General features: G+C 31.2%; 1 protein-coding gene across 1 annotated transcript in view; it reads right to left on the reverse strand.

Moving 5' to 3' along the window:
- LOC142324240 (SREBP regulating gene protein) overlaps window positions 1–18,540 on the reverse strand; it is a 35,531-nt gene extending 16,991 nt beyond the window's left edge. The window contains exons 1-3 of the mRNA XM_075365092.1: window positions 18,340–18,540; window positions 13,468–13,630; window positions 1,557–1,708 (exon numbers count right to left, since the gene is read on the reverse strand). Coding sequence (XP_075221207.1) covers window positions 1,557–1,708; window positions 13,468–13,630; window positions 18,340–18,441 — 417 coding nt within the window. The 5' untranslated portion in view covers window positions 18,442–18,540. The remainder of the gene's footprint in view (window positions 1–1,556; window positions 1,709–13,467; window positions 13,631–18,339) is intronic.
- Between the last annotated feature and the right edge of the window lie 8,521 nt (window positions 18,541–27,061).

A 27,061-nucleotide genomic window follows, 5' to 3' on the forward strand; every position in this document is an offset into this window, starting at 1 on the left:
AGATGTCATAATGTAATACCCAGGTGTTGAGATGGCATACTGAGCCTAACATTATCATTTCCAGGGTAAGTATCACAAAGATTTTTCAAGGCATACTTTAGCTCATCAAAAGAAAAGGAAATGTTTATCTATTTTGCAAGTCTCCAATAACAAATGGGATATTTTCTACCTGCAACTTATATCTCATAAACTCAGGACAGTATGACAACATAATGGAAACTGACAAACATATTTCCAAATATGTACATCACATCAATTGGTGAGGTGACGAGGATGCCATTGCTTTCCAGTATAATCAGCAGTGAGATTGTCCTGATTCACACATGACCTGAACTTTTTTCCACATAGCTGATGGAGTTATCCAAAAAATGGTATTGACATAACTCAGCCATGATTTCAGTTTAGCACACTGAAACACTCAACAGCATACAACACTTATAATCCAGAAGGCAGAGAGCAATCCTGTTGTAGGCCTTCAATTGAAATTATATAAAGCCCTCCGACGATCCCTTAGTGCACTCCTGCAGTCTTCGTCACATCAAGAAACAGTAAGCCACCTTAAGCTTTCCAGATGTTAGAGCAAGAAATTAAATTGTAGTAGTTAAATAGTAGTAGTGGTAGCAGTAGTTAAATAGTAACGTAGCAGTTAAATTGTAGTAGGGATGCTGAACACAAGGACAGATTGATGCATGAAAATATACCTAATAAAGATGACATAAATGTCATCTTGACATTTATGTCAAATGACATAAATTCATTGTTCAATATGCAGAGATCTAAGTTCTGCCTCAGTCGATCAACTGTAGTACCTCAAGAAGAACATGATGATGAATCCCACAAATAGTGATGGTGTTGAAATCGCCAATTATTCGGCAGGGCAAAGGAATCTGTGAAAACAGATTGGGCATATCTTCCTCACTGATATCAGAATTTGGGTTAGGTATAAGTTGCAGATATTCATTTTAAATGGTGTTAATACCGTTACTGAGATTACAGGGATGTTTGTAGCCAGCAGAATCTGCTAATACAACTTCCTTTAAGAAAACCGCCACATCTTCAAGTCCTCTGCCCATAGTTTGATAATCGCATCTCTCACAGATGCGACAGAGGTGAGTTTCCTGCAGACACATAATCAAAGGATTTTATTCCTTAGTAAAATTTCAATATTCTCAAGCGAGAAAACCACAAACATTCCAAACAATAATTGATACTCATAAAAATTAATTTTTTTCTGTTACATATAAATCTCTGCAGGCAGATTATCAAATACTATCCGGTTTTTCTTTATGGTGTTTATAACCTTTAGAGAATGCTTTGCTTCTTCGAGCAGTTCATCAGCCACCATATCCTCAAAGAGACCTCGAGATGGTGGTGGGGACTTGGAATTAATATTAACTTTTGAATTAATACTATCTCAAGAAAGGGAGAGAACTCAGCTTTCCTCTCCAGAAACTGTAAACTCTTGTTAGTTGACTGTTATAATTTATACAATGTGGGAATAACATCAAAAATGATTAAACAAAAATAAGCTATTAAATAAAATAAAAATATAATACCTTATCTGGATGTAAACAGCAAGATATGCAATACTCATATATACTGCAACATCCATTTTCTTTACAAGTTTCACAAGAATATTGTTTTATATTGTTTGTAGATGTATCACAACAACCATTTGAGAGTACATCTGATCTTGAACAAACATAACCTATAAAATAAATTAATGCTAGAGTTTAAAAAAATAACAGAAAATTCAACCATTTCCTGATCTGTAAAAAAAATTACAAATAAGTAATCATGAATTAAATCATAAATAAATTTGCAGTTAAATACATCAATAAAATTAACAACCTCAGATTTCAAACGAAGATATATAATCTTACTATACACAACTTCAACAAACACAGGATTGGTGAACAAGAAAAAATTGAAAAATAAAAAGCCATATAGTAGGCACTAATAGAAATCAGCTGAGATGTTGAATGAAGAAACAATAATTCCTAAAAAGAACCACGCATTAGTACTTTTAGAGTTGCTGTAGGCACTACTAACAGGAACAAACAGTTTTTGATGGCTGATGGTTACTAAAAAAATTGTATTTTTAATATTTACTAGGTTTGCAGAACTAAACAGCTGAAAGCAAGAGGAAAATACAACCAATTTTGGGAAAATATGTTCTTTATTCCTACTCTCTTACGCAAGAGTATAAAAAAAAGTGTACCTAGTTATCCATTTTTTAGATTCTACTTATCAAAATGAGCAAAGACTGTTCTATGAAAACACAATAAAAACAATTTGTGTAAAGAAAAATTTATATCTCAAAATAATGAGGCATTACTATAATATCTGTTACAGGTGTCTTCTACACCAACTCTCTTTAATAAATAAAAAATTATGATACACATTATTTTTATAAAAATAAGTAAACAATTTACTTATTTAAAAATGGTGATAATATTAATATTATCTCTGTAATTATTAGTTTTATCAATATATATTTTTTTTAATTTAAAATGTTAGGCATTTCATCAAAATGATATCTTATTTTTTAATATCATCAACAAACAACCTGGGTTAGTGGAGAAAATTGATGACATAATTTTCACTCTAATTTCACTTCCACTACTCTATTATTACTATTAAATAACCTTGATTTTTTTTTTAATCCTTCGGCACTAAAAAAAAAAAAATAATTCAACTTATTCTAAATTAAATTAACTTGTAAAATATTTATATTAAAAAATGGTGGCAGTTTTATTTATTTAAAAATAATTAAATAGATTACAACACTAATCATTGATAGCACAGTTTCCATCAGCTTACACAATCCACTCTTAAAAATAACTAAGTGACAATTATTTAACAATATAAGAAAACAACAGGATTTCATAATTTCTATTAAATTTTAATACTGCATTTTTTATTTGATCTGTATATTGTAATTAAAAAAAATATGAAAATTAAAAAATAAGATTAGAATATATAGTTTAAGTACCTCAACAGTCACTGGTCAGTGATGATGTCTGGGACCTCTTGAAACAGAATTTATGGAATTGAATTACTAACACACAGAAATTGTTTTTACTGGAATGGTAAACCCTTGAAAATAAGTTATAATGGAAAAATTCTGCTTTGTACTTCATTTTTATTTTCATTTTATAACATCAACTTCATTATAGATAAATATGTTAAATTCAATATAAAAAAAGATCTGTTCTCATAACTACTAGTATTATACATAATTAAGTTTTAAAGAAAGTGTTAATAACAAAAATAGGTAAGTAAGAATGTACCAAACATGTTAAAAAAAAAAGCACTTGCCAATAATAACAAATATAAGGCAACTGATATATATATTTCTCCAAGCAGTTTTCCAGCTATTGCCAAGTCTGGGTGAGTGTGAATAGGCAAATGCAATTATTGGCTTCCCAGGTTTGATGTAGCTGCAATGTAAATATAAATGTACCAGTAAACATGTGGTCAGAAACACACTCAGGTCGACCACTCCTGAGACATGTGGTTAATTGAAACCAACCACCAAAGAACACTGGGATCCACAGTCTATCATTCAAATCCATATAAAAGCAAAGCAACTGCCTTTACAAGGACTTGACCTTAGAACTCTCAACTTTGAAAATCAGCTGATTTTGCAATGATGAGTTTAACCATTAGACCAACCTGGCAGGTTAGAACTAATATAACAGAACTGAATATGAATATACATAAAAGAAATGTGGTATAGAATTAATACAATCAAAAAAATAAAAACCAACAAAAGGATTTCCTCAGTAAAGAGGAATTTGAAAAAGAAACAAATTAAATTTATGAAAAGTAATAACAGAGGAAGTAGATAGATGACTATTGATAATGGTGAATATTTTTTTTTGAAGGGGCAAAAAACGCTTTCATTCTCATCGCCCTTAATATAAAAAAACCAAACAAAGAAATACCAAAAACTACACTAAAAACTAAAAAAATTAAACAAACAAAAACTTACACCTAATATCACAGCTAAAATATCATCTTATAATTATATTGTAACAAAAAAAAAGAAAAACTACAACTAAAATATCAAAATAAAAACTAAAACTTATAACTAATAACAGATAAAATATCACAAAAAGCTTACTTACAACTAAAATCACAGTTGGAATAATAAGATAAATTAATTAAAAAAGAAACACAAAAAAAATGATAAAATTTAAATAAAAACCTTGTCATTGCCCAAGATTCGTTGAATGTTTCGGGGCAATTTAAATTTATGACAAGGTTGCGTAACATATGCAATCCACAAGGATATGGTGCACAGTCAAGCGGCTGTCGCATTGTATGTATAATGGTGCATTTTCTCCTGACATGTGAGTAGCTCTCCTATGTCCTAATCGCAATCAGCAAAGAACCACTTCCTCTTGGCAAACTTTTCTGCATGAAAACCCCCATGACAACACAGTATCTAATACAAGTCTGAGTTTATTTTCAACTGTAGCAGTCCAGTCACCTTGCCAGTTTGCACAAATAGCGCATTTTATACAATTAATAAAGTCCAATATAGTATATGAGCGGTGAAGGGCAGTTGACTACTGCGTCTTTAGCAGCAGAATCTGCACGTTCATTACCCGGAATTCCCACATGGCTAGGGATCCAGCAGAAACTCACTTGTGTGTTGCAGTGGTTCAACTCAGTGAGTGCATTATAGATCTCGGTAACAAGAGGATGTTTAGAATATAAATCTTCTAAAGCTTGGACAGCACTACACAGTTACTGCAGATAAGGATATGGGGCTATTTTAGGTTAATGATATTCAAAGCCTTATTGATAGTACACAGTTCACCAGTGAATACACTGGTAATATTAGATAGACTAAACATGTAGGTTCTTCTATTAACAAATAAATGCGCATTCAATGGTATCATTCTGTTTTTATCAATTTGTGTACACTATCGTGTCTGGGTTTGTCTTGAAGAGAAATTGGTAAAACACTTGCTGAAAGATGATAGGTGTTGATTCTTTATTGCATATGGTATGGTAAAAAATAAAATTTATAAGGTTGATTCTCCACAAAAGAAATGAACAGGGATACATTGAAAAACAGAAGGCGTGTCAAAATGTAAAAGGTGTAGTATATGCCGAGTACAAACACTCATAGAGGCAGTCTAACGTGGATGGTTTTTATACTTTTGCAAATTAGGATTCACAAGGAATGCGTTAAAAGCCGGGTGATTAAGTTGTCCTTTAAGATACAGAAGGCGTGTCAAAATGTAAAAGGTGTAGTATATGCCGAGTACAAACACTCATAGAGGCAGTCTAACGTGGATGGTTTTTATACTTTTGCAAATTAGGATTCACAAGGAATGCGTTAAAAGCCGGGTGATTAAGTTGTCCTTTAAGATGGGCAAAGTAACATGCTAGAAGTTGGTCCTGTCTATCCCAAGTTCACCGCATTCAAGTATGCTAGTGACATGACCTGATTTAAAGGCACCTGTAGGAAGACAAAGGAAAGCATGACTTGCAGCATCCAGCATTTTAAGTGTAGTATGACAAGCTGAAGAGTAGGCAACATAAGCATAATCTAAACGAGAACGAACCAAGGAATAATAAAAACATAACATACATGACTGACTGATTGGCTCCCCAATTGGTGTTGCTAAGGACTCACAGCATATATAGAAATTTGGAACATTTCGTTTTTAACTGTTTGATACTTGTATGACAGCTATAAAAAAATAAACCTAAAAACTTAATAAAACATAAAAAAAATAAAACCTATCAAAAAACAAAAATCAGGAGAGATAGCAATTTTCTCTTCGATGAGAAAAATTTGTGGAATGAAAGGGTCCTACAGGCAAGAAAAGACTACAAATTTTGTTTTCTCAGGTGAAAAAGTGAAGCCGGTAACCTTGGACCAAGCTTCAAGGTGAGATATAGTGTTCTGTAGTAGTCTCCAAGGAATGGAGGGCTCTAGGGTTTCCAGATGTTTGAGGAATATATCTATTACCATTACCAAGCACCAGGGACTTACAAGAGGTTAGTTGATCAAGGGAATATGCACCATTGTCACACTGTGACAGGAAGGCTTGATGACAACAGTTCCAATTTGCCTTTTCAACAATCCATCTCAGTGGCATTTTGTTAACCTCATGGTCGACACCAGAAGCAATAATAATAATTGGCCTGTGGCCACTGCCGTAAAAGTTGTCACTCACAGACCAATTAAGACAAGGGAGTAAACTCCATAAGCATAAGGAGAGGTTAATGTTTGACAATGTACCAGATGATAAGGACATGAATGTGTACGATTCATCATTCAGTAAACAAAGGTCCAAGTCTTCTCTCACTCTGTTAATCATAAATGATGAGCCCAAGGAAATATGGTGGACACTAAAGTCTCCTACTATTAATGACAGCAATGGAATTTGTGTGAGGAGATTTGATATGTCTAGTGTATTGAACTCACAGTTTGGTGAGAGATATAAATGGCAGATACTCAATCTGAAGGGGATAGAAATTTTGACAGCAGCAGCAAGAATGAGGGGTAGTTAGTAAGTGGTACACTTGAAGCCGACACCTCATTCTGAACGAAAATATCAACTCCATCACTCTCTCTACTGTCTATAAGACAGTCATAACTCTCACAGAAACAGCCTCTGAGTGTTACTGAATCTTGTAGAGGATGTGTTTCTTGGAAGCACGTTATTAATGAATGGTTGATGTGTGTGCATCAGTACTCTAACATCTTCAATGCGAGACCGAAGACCCTCAAACGTTTCATTGGATAAAATTTATAAATAAGGGTAAGTATAGATATAAAATTACAGATAAATATGAAAAAAATTAACTGTAGGTGATTCAGTTTTTCTTTTTAAAATTTTAATTTTAAAAACTCCAATGTTGGGGTTGGGTGGTTCCTCAACCATGTCCTTCAGTATATGAGGAGATGGAGAAGGAGATTTTGAAGAATGGAAAGTCATGGATGGCATTCCAGAAGGGGTGGTTTTGTGTACTCCCTTACATCAGAAGCATCGTCATGGGTTAGGGATTAATGTCATACTTGAACCAACAAGTAACCTACTTTTATTTTCTCCAGTAGTACTGGAAGATTAAATGTTAATATAATGGAAACTGTATTTTCTTTCTTTCCATTCTGCCATTTAATTATTCATTTTACTTCTACAACTTTTTGGAGATGAAGTTCATCAGCTATTTCAGTGATGTCCATATTCAAAAGTTCTCAGCAAAAAATTACTCCTCAGCTGGTATTTAAAGTTTTGTGACACACTGCGCTTATGTTTATACCACCCATATTAGTAATATATAAGAGAGATCAACTCTGCTCATCATTATATATTTCAATTAGTATAGATCCATCTCTTAATTTTTTGGTGTTCTTCAGTGAGCCCCATGATCCAGTTATTACTTTGTTGATAAGGAAAGGCGAGACCTTGTGAAGGGACCTTCCTGAATATTTTGCATAACAACAAATTTAACATTTTTAATCTGCAGACAGGGTGCTCAATGTATATTTTGTTTTCCAAATTACTGATATCCTCAACAGACAAAGCTGATTGACGCCTTTTCACAAGACTGTTTTTGGCTTTTTTTTTTGGAAGGACCATCAACCATCATAGGAATTTTTTGTGGACTAGTAATTCTGGTCCCACAAGTACCAGCGATATAACGGACCACTCCAGCAGAGCACACGCGTACTGGAGCTAGAGCTAAATGCAGTTGGGTTCACTCAGGTGCCAAGAGACCATTGTTTGAGACTCACTGCATAAAACCAATCACCCATCAGCACAATAGTTTCCAGCTTGGGTTACGCGGTTGAGGTTTCATAAGATGTCACAACACCACTGAGTGTAAATGTAAGAAGACGCAGTGCAGAATGTTGTTGAGTATAGGTATATAGTGTATGTGTAAAGTGTTCTGTGTGTAGTGGGAAAAGAAGCTGCAGAGGCTAAGGCCGTGGGGACGCCAAGCCCCCAAAGTCTTAAAGAGTAAGACTCCCCATTGGGGTAATGGTGATGTAGGACAAGACAGAGAGGAATAAATATCTGATGAGATGTTCCAGTTTAATCTTAGATGCAAGATGCAGAAGGAAAGTTCTTTACCGAGAGGAATATTTAATGAATTTTGCAGAGTATCTTCTTAGTACTAAATATTATTTTAAAGTTAATCCATTGAATTGTTATTAAATAAATGTAATATTTTGCCATTGGGAATTGAGAAGTTAAAATGTAAAAAAAACAAATTCAGAAACAAAATTTGTTTTTACATTCTACCAGAAAATTTATCATTAGGAAATACAGAAAACGGAGATATATGTTTTATGAGTATATTTCAAAAATTTCTTACCTAAAATTACAAAATATTTAAATGCATAAAATATAAATTGCAATTTATAATAAGAGGAGAGTTTTGTCATGGCATATTAGTAGGCCCAACATCCCCTGTCCCAAAATGTAAGTTGCTTTTTATTTCCTAGTAAGATTATTTTATTTAAGGGATGTTTTGGCATATTTATTATTATTATTAAAAACACGCAAGTCTGAACTACTTTCTGATGGAAATGCATTCAAAAGAAAGAAATATCCAATTAATAATTTGAGTAGATTCATCTTCGCTATTGCCCAGAAAATCTAAATCATTAATTTCATTATTAAATTCATCTAGTAAAAATACAATTGACTTTTTCTTTAATGATTAATTACACATTTTTACAAATATAAAATGAAGAAATTCAATTTATATGATGTAAACACAAATATAACATTAATAAAATTGAAATTAGTTTTTACCATCAGCAGTTATAATTCAAATATAACGATACAAATGCATTCAATCAAGATTAAAAATAACAAAGAATATGTCACACAATATCTAATGATAAGCTGCAAAACTTTTAGAAGTAGATACAAAAATAAAAAAGGGTTAATTTTTTATTGCATTTTTAAATGCACCATATCTATTTTAAAATCAAAACCTGATGCTTTGAAGTTAAGGATCTTGAAACAGATAAGATCAGACAAGTGAAGGAATGCTGATGATGATTTCTACATTATCACCAAAGTCTTATACTCATCAAAAGATTTAAAGAAAAATGTATTAGGATACATGATACATTACAAAAATCAGTGTATTATTTAGGCAAAGGCATCAAACATATTAAACAAATTATTGTATACATTTATCAGACAAGTGCAGTGTTCTCAGCTTTCAAAATTAAAGTATTTTTATTGTCTTACAAAAGAAAATGTTTGTTACTTTAAGTGTTTAAATTACTTTCTCGGATAATTTATAAAAGAATATGACTGAAGGTAAACTGAATTAGATGAAGACCAGTTTGATTTCGAAAAAACAGGCCTAATAAAAACAATTCTAATCCTTCACATTAATTTACAAGGTCAGGCTCAAGAAAGATAAAATAAACTACAATAACTCACAACCTCAAAAAAACATTCCATAACGTGAGCTGATAAATAATAAATAAGATTTAATAAAAAATAAGATGGAATTAGAGAAAAAAATAATAAAGCCAGGAGCTTCTTTCTCAAAAATAAATAGTTGGAGAAAAGACACTTAAAACAATAACACAAAAAGATGGAAAAATACCACCGAGAGAACAGTGTGATCCCTAATCCTTGTGGAAAGAAGAAAGAGGAGCTAATCAGAGAAAACTTTCTTAAAAACATGTATAGTGAAATCACGGTTCACCAAATGAATGTAATCTGAATGATGGCCAGTTAATAAATCTAATATTATAAAAATTAAAAAAGTATAATACAAAAATAATAATAATAAATATTCTATCACATCAAGGAATATATAGTAGAGAATTCAGTAAATAGATTAAAATATGAAGTGAATAAAAAAAAAGGGAATTTTTTTAATTTCACACACCATATCTTTTCAACTGAGTTTGTATTTTTCCCGCACATTGACAGCACTGGCTATAATGCATATTATTATTTTCGACCATATTTTATGCTTTCTTCAAATTTGGGAGCAGAGTAATTAGGACATATTTATTATGAGAAGCAATTCAATTTGTTTAAAACAAAATAAAGAATTTGCATTAAATTTTATGTTAAAAATGGAATTAAGTGTAATAAAGTAGTGAAGATGTTAGAGAAGGCTTTTAGAAAGAATGTTATGTCAACACCAAGGGTTTATGAGTGATGAAAACAGTTTTATCAAAAAGGTTGTGAAGATGTTGAAAATAACAAAAGGGTTGAACATCAATAACCGATGAAAAGATCAACAAAATAAAGAACACAATAAAGATCAATAATTGTCGAATCATTATAAAAGAAGTTACTCAAGAGGTGGAAATCTCTTATAGCTCATGTAAAACACTGCCCAACAAAAAAAATTTTTTTTAATGTTTCCTTCACTTAATGAGTCAAATCTTACTAATTTTGGGTTGAGAAAAACAAATATGACAAAGAAATATTTTTTATTAGCTCTAATTTCTGTGATGTACAATAGGTGGAAGTATTTTATTTAACAGATTAAGAGAAAATTATACATTTTATTTATATATACAAACAACATAGAAAGCTCATTTGACATTTTTTTAATGACAGTTATGTTCTAAGAGTTTTTAATTGATGGAAGAATAACTGGCAGTTTGGTTGGATCTGAAGAGAATCATGTGATGGCTTCATGAGATTGTTGTCTTTTGGCTTTCCTCTTGTAAGCGAGTTCCAGAGCATCCCTACACACAGACCAGCAGTAATCCGTAAGCATTGCTTCATTCCAATGGCCCTGATATCTCTGTTCCATTACAGAAATATCCTGATGGAATCTTTTTCCATGTTCATCACTGACACATCTACACAACTAAGAGGGAAAAATTCCAGGTGTGAGTGGAGAAAATGGATTTTAAGGAACATGTTGCATCAAAGTTGATAGGTTTTTTGCAGAAGTATTGTCACCAGCTGAATGTAGTCTTCATCTCTTTTGTTGCCTAAAATCAATGAATGACTCCCTTTAAGGCTTCCCAAGCTTCCTTTTCTTTCCCCTTCAAAATTCAGTCAAACAAAGGATCCTTTACAAGTTGTTGAATTTGTGGCCCAACAAAAATACTTACCTTAACTTTTGCATCACTTAACGTAGGAAATTTGTCTCGTAAGTACTTAAAGGCCTGTTCTTCTCAGTTCATACTTTTGACAAAATTTTTCAACAAACCCAGCTTTATATGAAGGGTTGGAAGAACATCTTTTGGGTCCACGAGAGGCTCGGCAACATTTTTCTCACTACTGTTAAGATTTCTTGCACGCCAGTCAACTTGAATATAATGTGATTTCCTATCCCTATTGTCCCACATATATAAAAAGCAGCAGTATTTAATGTACCCCAGTTGCATTCCTAAGAGTAAAGCAATGGCATTTAGATAACCACAGACTTTCCACCTGTGTTCAGCATATTTGATTGAGTCCAGGAGGATTGCCATGTTTACATAAGTCTTCTTCATATGAACCACATGACCAACAGAAATAGAAGGAAGATGACTGCCATTGTGAAGTAATACAGCTTTCAAACTACACTTGGAGGAGTCTATGAAAAGCATCCAATCAGTTGGATCATGATTCAAATTCAAACATTACATCAAGCCATTAATGTCGCAGCAAACAACAAGATTGTTTTTCTTCTAAAAAAAAAAGAAAGCAGATAGATCCCTATGACGATGTCTGTACTGTGAGACCCTGACATCATGTTGGAGAAGATTCCACTGCTGTAGTCTTGACCCTACAAGTTCTGCCTTCTCCTTCAACAAATCAAGGTCTCAATTGAGATCACTCAATTCTGCTTGACGCAGTCTGTGTGGTTTATCATCTTTTTCATCGCAATCAGTCACGGGATGTGGAAGGCTTGTTGGGTTCTTCTTCTTCTTTCACAGTCTTTATTTTCTACTTCAAACTCATAACTTTGGGGTGGAGTAGAAACTGGTAAACTATCTGAATGTGGAATAGGTTGAATAGCAGATGGAAGATTAAGGTATTGAACTGTTCCTTTCTTATTAATTGACAATCCTGCCTTTATAGGTGGAGTCAAGCAGAAATAGCAGTTATCTATATGGTTTGAAGGCTCCTGACAAACCATAGGCACAGCAAAAGCCATTATTGTTTTTTATTTTCCAGCCATTCTCATAGTACAACTGAACAAGAGTTGCAACATGTATGTAGGACTCATGACTTATACTGGTCCCCTTATACCTTATACCAAAATAATGCCGATAGGCAGTTTTTACAAGAGGCATCAAATTGTGTTTCTGTGACGAAAATGTTATTTCACCACAATGTAACAAAAATTCTTCACTGAATTTACACTTTTGTGGCATTTTCATTTAACAAATTTTTCACTTCAAAAGCAGTTGAAAACCAGAAATTCTGTACTAATTACAACACAAACAATATAAAACTCACAGTCACAGCAACAGTAATAATGTTTATAACTACAAACAGCTGGAGAACATTGTGTTTTGTCATTTAACAGGTGTGAAAACTCCAAAAACAAAATTAACCTCAAACTAAAATGTAAATCGGGTAAAAAATGATATGTCACTGTATCTCCGAAGCAAGAGCTAATCGGTCATTTTTATAGTGATTTTTGAATTCAACAGATGGAAATACATAAGAATAAGCTACTTTTGAGCCTGAAACATTTTCATTGTTGGGCAGTGTTGTTAGCTAACAGTGGTAATTCAAAATTACTCAAACATCTTATAACAGATGACAAAATGTGGATATGATGATGATGATATTGAGACAAAGGTCCTATCATTTCAATGAAAGCTTCCTGAAAAACCAAGAATAAAAAGGCACAGAGTTTGATCGAACATAACTGTTCTCCTCACTGATTTTCTCCAATTATAATGGTGTGGACAATTATTAATTCTTACCACAAATTGCACAACAAACAGTATTCATAGCAGTTTTACACAGTTTATGTAAGGCAGTCTACACAAAACAGTCATTTTCTTTGTGATCTCAAATGAGGATAAACAATTCTTGGATTTTGCACCACGATAATGCTCCAGCTCACACTTAACTATTAATTTGTGATTATTTAAGCAAAAATAACACCTTATTGATGCACTGCATCCTCCTTATTCTCCAGACATGGCAACCCGCAATAATCTTTTTCTTGTTCCCACTGATTAAAAGAACAAACAGATAATGATTTGCAATGACAGATAAAGTAAAGAAACCTCAATAAGTGAACTTAAGGGCATACCAAAAAATGCTTCCATAATTGTTTTGAGGTTTGGAAGAAATGCTGGTTAAGTGTGTTGTATCTCTGAGGGATTACTTTAAAGAGGGCAATATCAACATAGAATAAATAATTTTTTTTACATAAAAATTAAAACTATTTTTTTATTAATCACACCTGACATATTATTGAAATATTCCTAAATTTAAAATTGTCAACAAAACAAGAACAAAAAGTATAAGAACTTAAACAAACCTTTATCATCAACTATGAGCACTTTTCCTTGAACAGAATTACGACATGTTACTTTTATACCAGTTTCATTATCAGTTTTAGGACTAGACTGCCAAAGAAATGCACCATCAAGCTTGTTTACTGGTATATTATCGATAAAATTTTCATGATAATCTTCATCTGCCTGATTTAACAATAAAAAATTAATTTATTAACAAAAAACAAAGATATGAAATTTGATCTATTATTAAGGAAGGCTAAAAAAATTGATTTCAATACTTTCTTGAAAGTACTGTATAGTTTTGTAATTTATAAATTACAAACGGATACAATAGCATATAAAACTAACAGTATGGTGTTAGAGATGAAAGTAAGTACAAGAATATATGCTGACGATGCAAATTTAATTGCAAGAGGTAAGATCCAAGAAAATATTTAAATCAATTTTTTTTAGCCTTAACAATTTTTTTTAAAGATATCAATTTACTTTCAGATTCAAATAGATCAAATTTCATATCTTTTCTACAAGGCAAAGTACTGCAAATGTAATAGTTGATAATGATCTACTTGATCAAGCAGACAATATTTACATGCTTTTGAACTCATTGACTGATGAATATTTTATATCAGAATATTTGAACACTGAACCTGTTTATTTTATACTTTAAAGAAATTCTGTGTTTCTCTGAAAATTGTTATATACAAGTTAACAGGTACAGATTTTTCAGTTCAGTAATTTTAATAATGTTAACATTATTTGCGCAGTTATATGAGATTATGTTCATTTAGGTAATGGTTTACTATTCCCCTTGACTCTAAACTCTTTGATATTGGGAAATATTCTATGAAGTTGTCTGCCAACTATAAGGAAAGAAGTCTCGAGTCGAAAAGGCATCACTACCACTATCATGGATTATCACTAATTAAGTCAACACTACACAGATTATAACTATCAACTAATAAATTGTTTATTGGAAGTCTAAAGGTCAACACAAGAATTGTATAATTCAGTTGTAAAATGTTTGACAAAACAATTCCACAAAATAAAAATACTTAGTTTTACCATCAAAATTTAACTAAAATACAGATTTGTTGTTCATGTATTGGATTACAATAAAATCGTTGCATCAATATTTACTGTGTAACGAGATCAGCATATCTTCTTGTACATGTGTAGACTGTATTACAGACGTCTTCAGTGACTGATGGTGTCAGAGTAACTGTAGAAATAGACAAAACAAGAATAGGTTGTTAATAATTGCACAGATTGTTTAAAACGTTTTGTTCTTCATGTGTTGGATTACAATAAAATCACTGCATCAAGATTTATTATGTAACGAGATTCGTATACCTTCTTGTACATGTGTAGACTGTATTACAGGAATCTTCAGTGATTGATGATGTCGGAAACAAAAATATGTTGTTAATAATTAAACAAATTGTTTAAAAAAAGAGTTGATTAATTCAAAAGAGATAATTTTTCTCTTTTGAGAAAATAATCTTAGTAATTCAGTAGAATTACTAAGATTATTATCATTATTCTCATCTGGTAAATATAAAATTGAGTAGTTATTACTTTCATCATTTTTCATTGATCCAGTTCTCTTTGTAAAAATCACGTCGTCTAACAAAAACTTTATCAGATTCCGGAAACCAAATTCTGTACCCCGTTTGACTTTCATCATAACCTAAGAAATATCCGTATTCTGATTTCAGATCCATTTTTCTTCTTCCAATTTTTGGAATATGAGTATAAACTTCTTCATCGAAACTATGTATATCTTTTATTGCTGCCCTTCGTCCACGCCAGATTTTAAAAGGTGTGAAACTCTTGACTGAACTTGAGCTAGTGGCATTCAATACATATACAACACAGTTCACAGCTTCTGCCCAAAAACGCAGTTTGAATTTCCTTTCAAGTAGAATTGTATGAGCTGCTTCAATGATGGTTTTATTCTCTCTTTCTGCAGATCCATTTTGCTCTAGGCAGTGAGCCACTATGCGTTGAAGTTGAATACCATATTTCTTGAAGATTGTTGAAACTTCATTATTCACTAATTCACGGCCATTGTCAGTTCTAACAACTCTATATGCCACGTTCTATTGATCAAATACTTTATGCCTCCAGAGCAATATTTTTCTGCCATTTTAACAAATTCTTCTATGTTACTACTAGCTTCATACTTATTGCCCATAAAATACACTTTCCTAAAGTAGGAATAGTCATCCTTTAGTAGTAATATATATCTGGCATCTCCCACGGAGTTTTCTTGAATTGAAACACACAGGTCAGCATGAACAATGTCACCTATCCTGCTGGTAGTAGATACAATTTTTGGAAAAAGCAATCAATGAGACTTTCAAACGGCATATGCATCACAAAATCTTTCTTCTTTATCTGCAGTTTTTACATTAAACGATCAAGAATTGACTTTTCAATACTATAATTTTGATGAACAAATCTTTTGATTCCAAGTATATAGCCTATAAGTGACATAAGCATTAGCACCAATGTGAAATTCACGTTTGTTTATATTTGAATAATCACTCAGTATCAGAACTTTAAACTGCATGAAAAAAAGTTTGTTTATTCTCTTACCCATAGCAACGATGCATCCAGTCTTTGTAAATTTTCTTACAAATTTATTTGACGATTCTTTGAGACCTTTATCCATTGCCACTCCAGTAGAAAACAGGTCATATTTTAAATCTGGTGCATATAGTACATTCACAAGATGATTAGCATATAACTTTTCACCATTATAAGCAGGAATATTGATGTCACCTTTTCCATAGCCTTTTATGTATGTACAGTCACCAACTCAAATGCAAATAAATGGATCCCAGTGGACGATAGTTAATAAACCAGCTTTATATAAGTCATGTGATCAATACCTCCTGAATCTTGATCCAATCATTTGTATATTCACTAACATGTACAAAACAATTGCTAAAGCTTAGCATAATAATCCTGAACCATGTGCATTAATCTCATTACTGACACTAGAGTGTTTACTACTAGTATTGTTATTATTATTATGCTTTTTATTATTTCTGTTAAACCAGTATTCACATGTCCAATGTCCTGGCTTTTTTAAATATGACAATTTCCAGGTTTTTGCTTTTGCTGAGCCTTTTCCTTTAAATGCTTTTGAGGTTAGAATGCTATTTTCTTGTTTATTATCATCATCAACTCTAGATTCTTCAATTATTAACTTTGAAATTAAATTCGATAATGTATGATCTGAGATACTGATTGGAGATATGGTCCCATGCACTATTGAAATGGTTATAATTTTTTGGCAATATCAGTAGAATTTTTTAAATAATCGATTTTTCATCTACATTATCTACCACAACCTTCAAACAATGAGCTATGTCTTGAATTCGTGAGATATGAGTATGCATATTATCTATAGAATTTTTTACTAAACTGTGCCATTTCAATTGCAAAGTAAGTAAATTTGCTTAATTTTTCTCTTCATATACAGATAACAATTTATTCCACATTTATTATGCAGTTTGACAATTAATTAAATGTATCATAATTTGCTCTGGAATTGTAGTTATTACCACTCTTTGTACTCAACTATCAGCTAATTCAAAAACTTTTACCTTTTCAACATATTGTTCCCAAATTAGTAACATCTTCAGGCTTACATAGTTGACTAGTACACACATTAGATGTGTTATGTGCTTTCAACATAATCACAATCTGAAATTCCATAAATTCCAATTTTCAGAATCTTATCATTTAGTCGACCCCTGGCCAAATTCACGTTTTACTGACACAATCTGGACTACAAATAACAGATCCACACCTTATTAAAAGCAATAGGGTACGTTTACAACAGTTCTGAGCACCAGCAGCAGCCAGACACACAGACTCCAACATGTGATTCTAAATTTCCTGAATACTTCTCGGGTTAGTTATGCATGTTTTTATGAATTTCTGAGTTAAAATAATTTTTTTTTTTATTATTGTCCATATCTGGTTTAGATCAATCTATCTCAACGTAAAGAGTTTGGAGGCAGGGGGAAACACTTACCTTCATTTTTGGTTGCTCACTTTTTATGAAAAATAAATGTATTCTTATAAAAATAATATGGAGAGGTACTATATATAGTAGCAAAGTCAATGTTTGCAAATAACCTTATAGAAAGAGAAATTCATAAACAGACATTAACCACAACATGTAAATTTTACTTATGAAATCAGTTGAAGCCAAGGTGAACACTTTAATTAAAAACATTTTGATGAAAATGATAAATTATACAAATTAACACAAACATCAAATACATCTTTCTACATACAGAGGGATTTCCTAATCACTTTGATTAGATTTGTTTATTAATACAAATATCTTTATGAAGATATTTGCGAATATCTCCATAGCAGAGATATTTGTGGTGTTGTTGGTCACCTTAATCAACTCCAAAACGCTCATTTGATGGAACAATTTTCACATATTTTGAGTGTAAGTCTTAATTACTTTGAATACCTTTTTCATGTGAATTTTAATTTTTTTTCATTAAAATGAAACCAAAAACGCCTATTTTCAAGATAAATTAACTAATAAAGTTAAATTTTTCCACGTTTATGTTATCAAGTTAGAGAAAACTGGCAATTTAATACAGTAATACAAGCAACACTTTGGAAGATTACAAGTTAAAAGGTCAAATGAAAACTTATAAAATAAACTCAATGCTTTTTCGAACGACAAACACGTGGAATAAAATATAAATGATCCTATTAACTTGTATTATGACATGGTCATGCGAGTACATATATAAGGGTTGTCATTTTTTGGATAAATTAAAAAAGTTACAACGATAAATACAAATGACATTAACTATAAACACGCTATTTTAAGGTTAGGGTTATACAAATACCTCCAAAGCGATGCTCAAGATGCAGTATGTTAAAGACAAAGCAAAAATAATTCCTAAAACTATTTTTCTTCTAAAAAATCTTACAATACAGGCAGCCCACATTTTAATCTATTAATAACCCTACATCGCAAATAATACATTATCGCACGTTCACACATTTCACAAACATAAACACTACATACAGTAACCCAGTGATTTCTGTTATGGTTGACTGTAATAGTCACGTACTACACTAAATTATCGTATATAAATTACATACAACCTTAAAGAATCATTTTTCATCTATATATTTAAAATATGAAGAATAATAAACTTAATTATATAATTTTTAACTTTATCAGTCGTACGTTTTATTTTTTCGTACAAAATAAACACCCAGTTGATACCAAATCGCGGCAATTAGACCGAAATCAAACTATGAAAGCGTGATAACGCATATATGTAACTTAGATACACGATATGGTTAATGTAATTATTACTTTATTACCAACAGAATACAGTGAGAAGTAAAATTAATGAATTATATATAGATTTGTGTGACAAATTTTTCATTTAATAGTTGGTTTATTTTAAAAACAAAATTTAAATTACAATTTAAACAATCACAGATTAATCCAAAAATTTTATTACAGTTATAACATGAACAGTAAAAGCTATTCAATCAGGTTAAACAATATTATGTTTTTTTCTATTTTTCAAGAAAACAATTTTAGGGATAAAAATTTTACACAAAAACAGCTGATAATGAATTTATTATAAAAATCAATTATTATAACAATCACTCAATTAATACACTGGAACTTTCCTCCTGATTCAATGTACATCTTTATAACAACAGCACATTTAAAATAAAAAAGGTGTTAAAATGATAGTTTCATTAAAAGCAACCTAAATAAAGTAACTCTAACCATGAACAAGCAGAAATTTTTTTACCATTTAGACCAACTCCAGGTATGTTAAACTACCTAAAATAATTAATCTTTAAAAATAAGCTATTTAAATAAAATCTAAAAGATAATTTAAAAAATCAAAATAATTTATAATTAAATGAATTTTAAATAAGCTAAGAGTTGAGAATATATATAGTAACTAGGCTATGCATATAAAAATGAAAATGTCTTCAGGTGTCACTTACTTTGTCTTATCCATTTCATATGGAACTCTTAAAATGGAATGGATTGTCTTGGCCTCCAACAAAATTTAGGTTAAGTAACAACAACAAAATATGTTGAGAAGAAACAGTTCTTTTGACACACAGCATTTCACTTAAAATCTAACATTTGATGACCATTTCAATTGTTAAAACAATCATGATAAGTAGACAAGAGAGTGGATGTCCAATGCCTGCAGTAATTTAGCTTTGATTTCCTCCATAGTATAAAAACAATTTTTGAGTTTTTTCATATGTGGTAACAAAAAAAGTTGCATGGAACAAGAGTGGGCAAGTGGGAAGAATGGATAAAAATTATTCCAGTTAATATGTCAAAAGTATTTAAAGTATTTTGTAAATATAATGTTCACCTTGTTTTTGGACAAAAACTGTTTAATGTGAAGGGTGGGTGGTATGGAAGGTGACAGTGTCATGATTTAGAAACCAATCCACCATTCCCCTACATTACCATGCATTTTTGCCATACACTCGTTCAATCTTCTTTAACTTGTCCAGGTAGAAATGATCAGCAGGAAGTGGAAATGACTGTCCAGGAGAAATAAATTCTCTCTGAATCATCCCAGTTGCATGAAAAAAGCAAATTAACATTGTCTTCAGGTTTGAACAAACTTGCCATGAACTTTTTTTGTTTCTGTGAACTCTGCGATTTCCACTGGCTTGATTGTTGTTTCATTCCTTTTAAGTTATAACCACAGCATGACTAATCACCTGTCAATTTTAGTAAGAAAGCATGCATAATTTTGAAGTTGATTATTCAAATTGCCACTCAAATTAACACAAACTGGTTTTCTGAGCTTCTGTAAGTAAATGGCTCAAGTTCTGCAATACCGCTTTTCATTTTCAAATCATCTCTTAAAATTCACAAACACAAGTCAATTCAGAAATCTCAATAGGCTGATAATGATCTTTGTAAAGTTTATTGTAAATTCTTTAAAAATTTTTATCATTGCTAATAATGGAAATTTGGTCAGAAATTAGTTTATCTTTTAAGTGACATTACTACTCATAAAGTGAAATCTTTTACAGCTTCTTCTTTAAAAGCATTTTTAAGCATCACTACTGTTTCAGTTGTTTTCCCTAAGAGGAAATTGAAATTTCATGCAGACTCTCTGCTCTTTATGAATGTAAACTCACAAACAGATTGAACAAGCACCAAGAAAAACCAACATTGAACACCTTATGAACAACACAGAGCAGTGCCACTTTGCCACAGAATGCTGTAAGCTTGTCAGCAGTAGAATTTGCAATTAACTTCTAGGTAGATTATTATTGCCGGTACAGATTCCAGTTATTTTTGGGAACCCCCTCTATATGCAAATATTAATTAGAATTTCTTTCAATTTTCAGCTCTCTAATTTTACATACTAAAATGCATTTTTTAATAAATAAAGTTGAAACAAGGATTAAGAATAAGGCAAAAGGGTAAACAGTAAAAAATGATTAGATCAGAATAGTTCATCAATTAGGTGACCTTTGATCATCATCATTGAACTGAAGATGTATATTAATGATAAATTAAAAAAATAATCATATGACCATAAAAAATGATACAATGAGTTGTTTGGTTACAAAACCAGGTATCCTTCACCGTGCTGTATGTGTCATAAAAGGAAGAAAGCTACCTCACTTATTTTCTGACATTTTATCAACATAATTTTTCTTTGTGTATACTAACGTTGTGGGATTTGTTAATTACATCTGATAATTCTTGAATACTGCACCACCAGTTTTAATAATTGGCATTTAAAGTTTGGAGATCCTGGCTTTGATACCAACATATGGATTTACCTGGTTTTGTAACTTTTTGTCTTGCCTTTATAGGATATTTATACCAGTGTTGTGTTTAATGTTAAATAAATATTTGACTAGTTTAATTAACAAAATATAGGTTTAATATTATATTAATATTATAAATGATTTTCTGTAATACCAAAGTATTTAATTAGATTGAAAAACATGTGAAGTAATTGCTAATTAAATTGCTAATAAATAAATTAAATTCTCGATAAGCCCAAAATAACAGGGGAATACTAATGTCTCTTGACTGGGTAGGTTATTTCAACAGATTTTATGTTTGTGGGGGCTTCCACTAACCACTTGCTGCACATACCTAAAATAACCTGGTTTTTCTTCTGTCCTCCACATCCATCACAAAACAGTTTAACAGTAGCAATTTGATTTGAACCTTTCTGGTACTGGTCTTCTGTTCAGTAATAACTGCTGCAGTTTTCTTTTGTAAGCCTGCTCTGTGAATTACAATGTACACAGCAATGGACTGGATATATCCATTTTAATTTATAAACTCTTAAACACACACTTATATTATTTACTTATTTTTAATAAAAATTTTTGGAGTATATTAAACCACAATCAAAACAGAAAATAACCCGCTCAGTTGGTCTAGTGATGAACGTATCACTATCAATCATCTTTGTAAATCAGATGATTTTGAAGTCGAGTTCCAACATTCAAATCCTAGTAAAGGTGCAGTTACTTTTATATGGACTTGAATACTATATTGGGATACCAGTATTCTTTGGTGGGTGGTTGGATTTCAATTAACCACACATCTCAGAAATGGTCGACCTGAGACTGTAAAATAAAAGACTACACTTCACTTATACATATCATCCTCATTCATTCTCGGAAGTAGTACCTGATGGTAAATAGGCTAAACAGGAAAAAACAGAACACACATTATGGCAACATAACCTTAATATTTAATGGCATGCAGAGTTGTGATTGGTGGATCTAGATTTACTTGGGTTTGATTCCAGTGTTAAGAAGAATTTGAATTACCTTACTTTGAAACCAGATACATTTCCTACAGTGCAGATAATTAAGTTATGATTAAAAACATCTTTAGTTAAGAATTGCCTAAAATTGGAGATTTGAAACCAAAAACCCTCAATGATGATACAATTAACACCAATCCAACATTTTCAGTAATATAATTAGCATAAAAATTTTCAAAAAATTTGAGCATTCTCTGTAAATTTCAAGGTATTCTGGAGTTTGTGGATTATTATGACAAATGCTTTAATGTTGGTACCAGTTATGTAAAGAAACAGGTAGTTTCAGAAAGCACTGTAAAATGTGATACTTTTTAATATATAAAATAGTCTTCACTTAACCCCCCCCCCCCCAAACAATGAACTGGTAAAAATTTATAAACAATAACATATATAATTTAAACTAAACCAAATTACAATCCTTAATTTTAACGGAAATAGTGGATTTTCTCTACGTATACAATTAAACCTACACTATTTATATATATTTTTTGTATAATTACATTTTTTTGTGAATAGGTATTGGGAAAGTGCAGCAGAATTTTAAAAGAATTTATTGGAAAAATTACTAAGAATTTTCCCAAATCAAATTTTATGGTATCAGATGAAATAAAGAAGAAAAAACCTTTAAATGAATTGATAGAACCAGTTATTAGCAATGGAAAGGTGAGAAAAAAATTTGTTTTTGTTCTGTTGGTAGCCATAAGAGGCAATGACATTTAATTTAAAAAACTATATCAATATTTTATCAGTAGGATTTTGTTACCTTAACCTGAGGCAGTTTGTAATTGAGTTTAGATTTAATAGGTGAAGTTTAACACATGTTGCTTTTTTAAAGCTAATATAGTCATTGATTCATCTGACTTATGAACACTGAAGTGTTAAATACTTGCTTAGGAATAATTTCCCAAGCAAGTATAATGTACTATGAAATAACAATAGTTTTAGTATTGAATACCCAGGAGTGTTCAAATTTAAATTATTATTCAATTTATTTAAATTATTTATTTCAATTATAATTTTAAGGCGCAAAATAAAAATGCTGAAGTTGGTAGCACTATCTGATGAGCAGAAACAAGCACTAATCTCTAGTCATTCAGTATCTAGCTGTTACATGCTATTTGTATACTAATATTAGAGAAAATTAGTGAAAAAGTGCATCCAAACATGTAAAAGTGTATTATAAAAGAGTATTATAAAAGAAAATGTCCAACCATCAAAAATTTGTGAAAAATTAAAAATATAGTACTTTAAGGACATATTGACAAACAGAGTAAATCTTTTAAATATAGTCAAGGATGTGTAGAAAATGAACCACACCATTGTCTGAAAACATCGACAACAAAAGAAATGGCTGAGGATTAAAATACTTAGTCAAAATGATAATTGATTACAGTAGGGAGTATTGCTTCTACACTCAATATCAGTGTTGGCAATGTGGATAATGAATCTGAAAACAACTTATTACCAGAAAATGTGTGCACATGGGTTCCATGAATGTTAGAATAAACACAAGCAGACATACTTGCAGATAGCTCATACATTGTTAGCTCAATATGAAAAGGAAAAATATTTTACCCAGGAAAAGACCATTGATGCAGTAGCAACATCCTTCATCTGTGCATTATAAATGCACAGAGTATTACTGAAATTTACTGAAGGGTCTAGTAAAAACAAACATCTAAAACAAGCTGAAAAAAAGTCAACATTCCCTATAATATACAGAGTAATGTGTGCCTTCATGTGGCTGCTTATAATTAATTGCTAAAAGCTATGACATATATATTTTGGGTTATTCTGCATCATATCTCGGCTATAGTCCAGACCTTTGACCCTCTGACTTCCATATGCTAGGACCCTTAAAAGAAACTCTAGAAGGTAAAAGTTTTGTTCTAATGAAGAAATCATTGAAGCCAGTCAAGAGTGAGTCCATCAGCAGCCAAAGAATTTTATATTGAAGGAATATGGAAGCTACATGAAAGGTGCTGCTGTGGATTGAAAAGGACAGAGTATGTTAAAAAATGCAACTTGTGTAACAATTGCTTTGTTACTTTTTGAATAAATAAAATTATAATTTAAATTTGAATGTTCATAGTAATAACATTAATATTTTGTATCAGATTTATTACAGCATAATAAAATTTAAATTACTTAAAAAAATGTAAATATTGTTTAATAAGGAAAAAATAAAATGATGGTAAATCTGCTGAAGAATTTATTCAGTAAAGATTTATTTAAAATTAACTCTGTGGCAATTTGCCACAGATGGTTTACAACTTTTGGAAATTTATTAAATATCAATTAGAAAAAATATATAATTTTAATTTTTTAAATAATTAGAAAATATTCATATGATAAATTATAATTAATTTTTTTTACATAAGATTGTTTTTGGAAATATGAGCCAAAAGACCAGTTCCCTTGTTGAACATAAATTGTTCACACTATCTGTATTTGTCTGCCAGCAATCCAGACATTATAAATAAAACATCACACATAAATTTATCAACAATTTTTTGAAAAGTCTATAGATAAGGTAAATTATCTCGTCAGATAACTGCTAATGACATTATCTCATCATTTTATCTTTATCAAATATATGTACATTAATCATTTTTAAACAATTTCAAACTAAAAAAATAGAATTTTTACTATAACATAGGGAATTTTATTCAATTTCTTCTAAAATTAATAACAGGTGGAATTTTCCATAATGGCTATTCATTATCAATAAATTCAAAATATACTAAGGATCATATTTGAAATCTCATTGTTTACTAAATTTAGCATACTATTAAAAACAACTTAAAGCAAGAAATTAAACTAAAAAAAGTCATTAGCAGATAACTGAATCAGTTGGCAGTAGTTTTAAACTATAGAAATTACACTGGTAGTTTACCACTTAATTAAACATTATTAATCCATTTTTTAAATTCTCCTAAAATCATCACTAAAGAGAACAGAAAATATTTTAAATTCTATTAATAGTGTTTTCAAGAAGTGGAACACAACCTCATAGAAGAATGATTCCTTCTTTTGTTGCATTTTTGAGGAAAAATGGGTTACACAATGCAGCAGAGAATATTATTGTCTCCCAATAGATTGTCAGTTATGCCCAGAACCAGAAAAGTATGATGTAGATGCATCGAACAAGCTCTTCAAACAGCTGTATGACAAGTTCTAAGAGATAGAGAATGTGGCAGATGCAGCCAAAAGTGTCAACTGAAAGTGCTAACACCAGAAAAGTTGACTGACTTGCAAGCTGCATATTCTGTTAGTCCCAAGAAGTCTGTGTGTCTATCTAGCCAGTCTGATCTCTCCGTTGGTAATGTCTATATGGCATCACACAAGTGTTTAAAGATGCATCCATACAAAATTCGTGTTGTTCATAAGTTATCTGGAAAACATTCAGCTTTCTGCCTTGATGTCTGGTTTTGGTCTGAATTTTCATGACAGTGAACAGCAAGCGCTACATACAGTGAATTGTGTTATAACCACTATACCTGCAGACTGGCTAGGGTACATGTTGGTTCAGCAGGACAATGCGCAATGCTCATATAGCTGAACACTGACTTTCTTGGATCAGTGTTTTCATGGAAAAGTGATTCCAAAGGGGTTGTGGCCCCCTCCGGTCTCCTGATATATCCCCTCCTGACTTTTTCTTGTGGGGATAACTTAACCCTTGTTGTACCAAGGGTACACTTGATACATCAAGGATGAAGGGGGGGGGGGGTCCTCAGAGGCCCTGTATGAAAATAACTTTAATTAGGTAATAATGTATCTTACATGTTTATTTTCAGGCAATACAGAGATAACAAAAAAAAATTATCTAAATATTTGTTTGAACACTAAAGTTAAAAATTGGAAATACATCAGACTTAATTAAATGTTAATAAGTCTTAACTTTAATAAGACTCAGGCTTATTAAATGTTTTTTAATATATTCAGTCATTTGCATAATTAGTTTAACAATTTTGGCAAATTATTATTTTTTTAAAGTGATTTTTCACAATCATGCTTGTAATAGTGCTCACAAGTAGTACTTTCTGAAATTTTTAGATTTCAATTTCTTCAAAGCTACTTCCTGGACACATATGTGACATCTTGTGCGTTGCCCATCTGTTGCAGGTCCAGCTTCAGGTGGTGTTTAATAATTTTTTTTTCTAGAACAGCTTCAATAGCGCTAATTACTGTTTTACTAAGGCCGGTTAGATTTTTACTTCATTAACTTGAGGTTTTACCAGTTCTATGACCAGTTGATGCAAAAAGATAATCCTCTGGTTATGATTTTAAACCAATTGAAAGTTTTCATTGAAAAGAGTGTAAATTGATGTTCACAGTGTCATTGAGTATAAAACATGGTAAGAGGCCACCTCCTTGTTCCTTCTCTTTTTACAGAATAATTCCTAGGCATCTGGTCAATCCAATCAACACCTCCTTTTATATGATTGTAGAACAATTCAATGCAGAGTTTATTCTTCTCAACTTTACTTACTTTGTCATGATGTTGCGTAGAAAGCATGAGAAGCGATTTTGTATGTATGAAACTAGAGTAACTGGGGCCACTTCTGAACAGCTATCTATAAAGGCAAACATGGAACAATCTTTAATTGCAAACTCCCAACAAGTGTAAGCTTAGTCATGATCCAATTTTTCAGCAAGATCTACAGATGTATAAAATCTATGTCACGACATTTCTACCAGATTTAGATATTTCTTTGAATCTATTTCAACTCATTATAGCAGAGTAAACAGGACA

The sequence above is a fragment of the Lycorma delicatula genome, chromosome 4 (assembly GCF_047948215.1).
Source record: "Lycorma delicatula isolate Av1 chromosome 4, ASM4794821v1, whole genome shotgun sequence".
Taxonomy (NCBI): domain Eukaryota; kingdom Metazoa; phylum Arthropoda; class Insecta; order Hemiptera; family Fulgoridae; genus Lycorma; species Lycorma delicatula.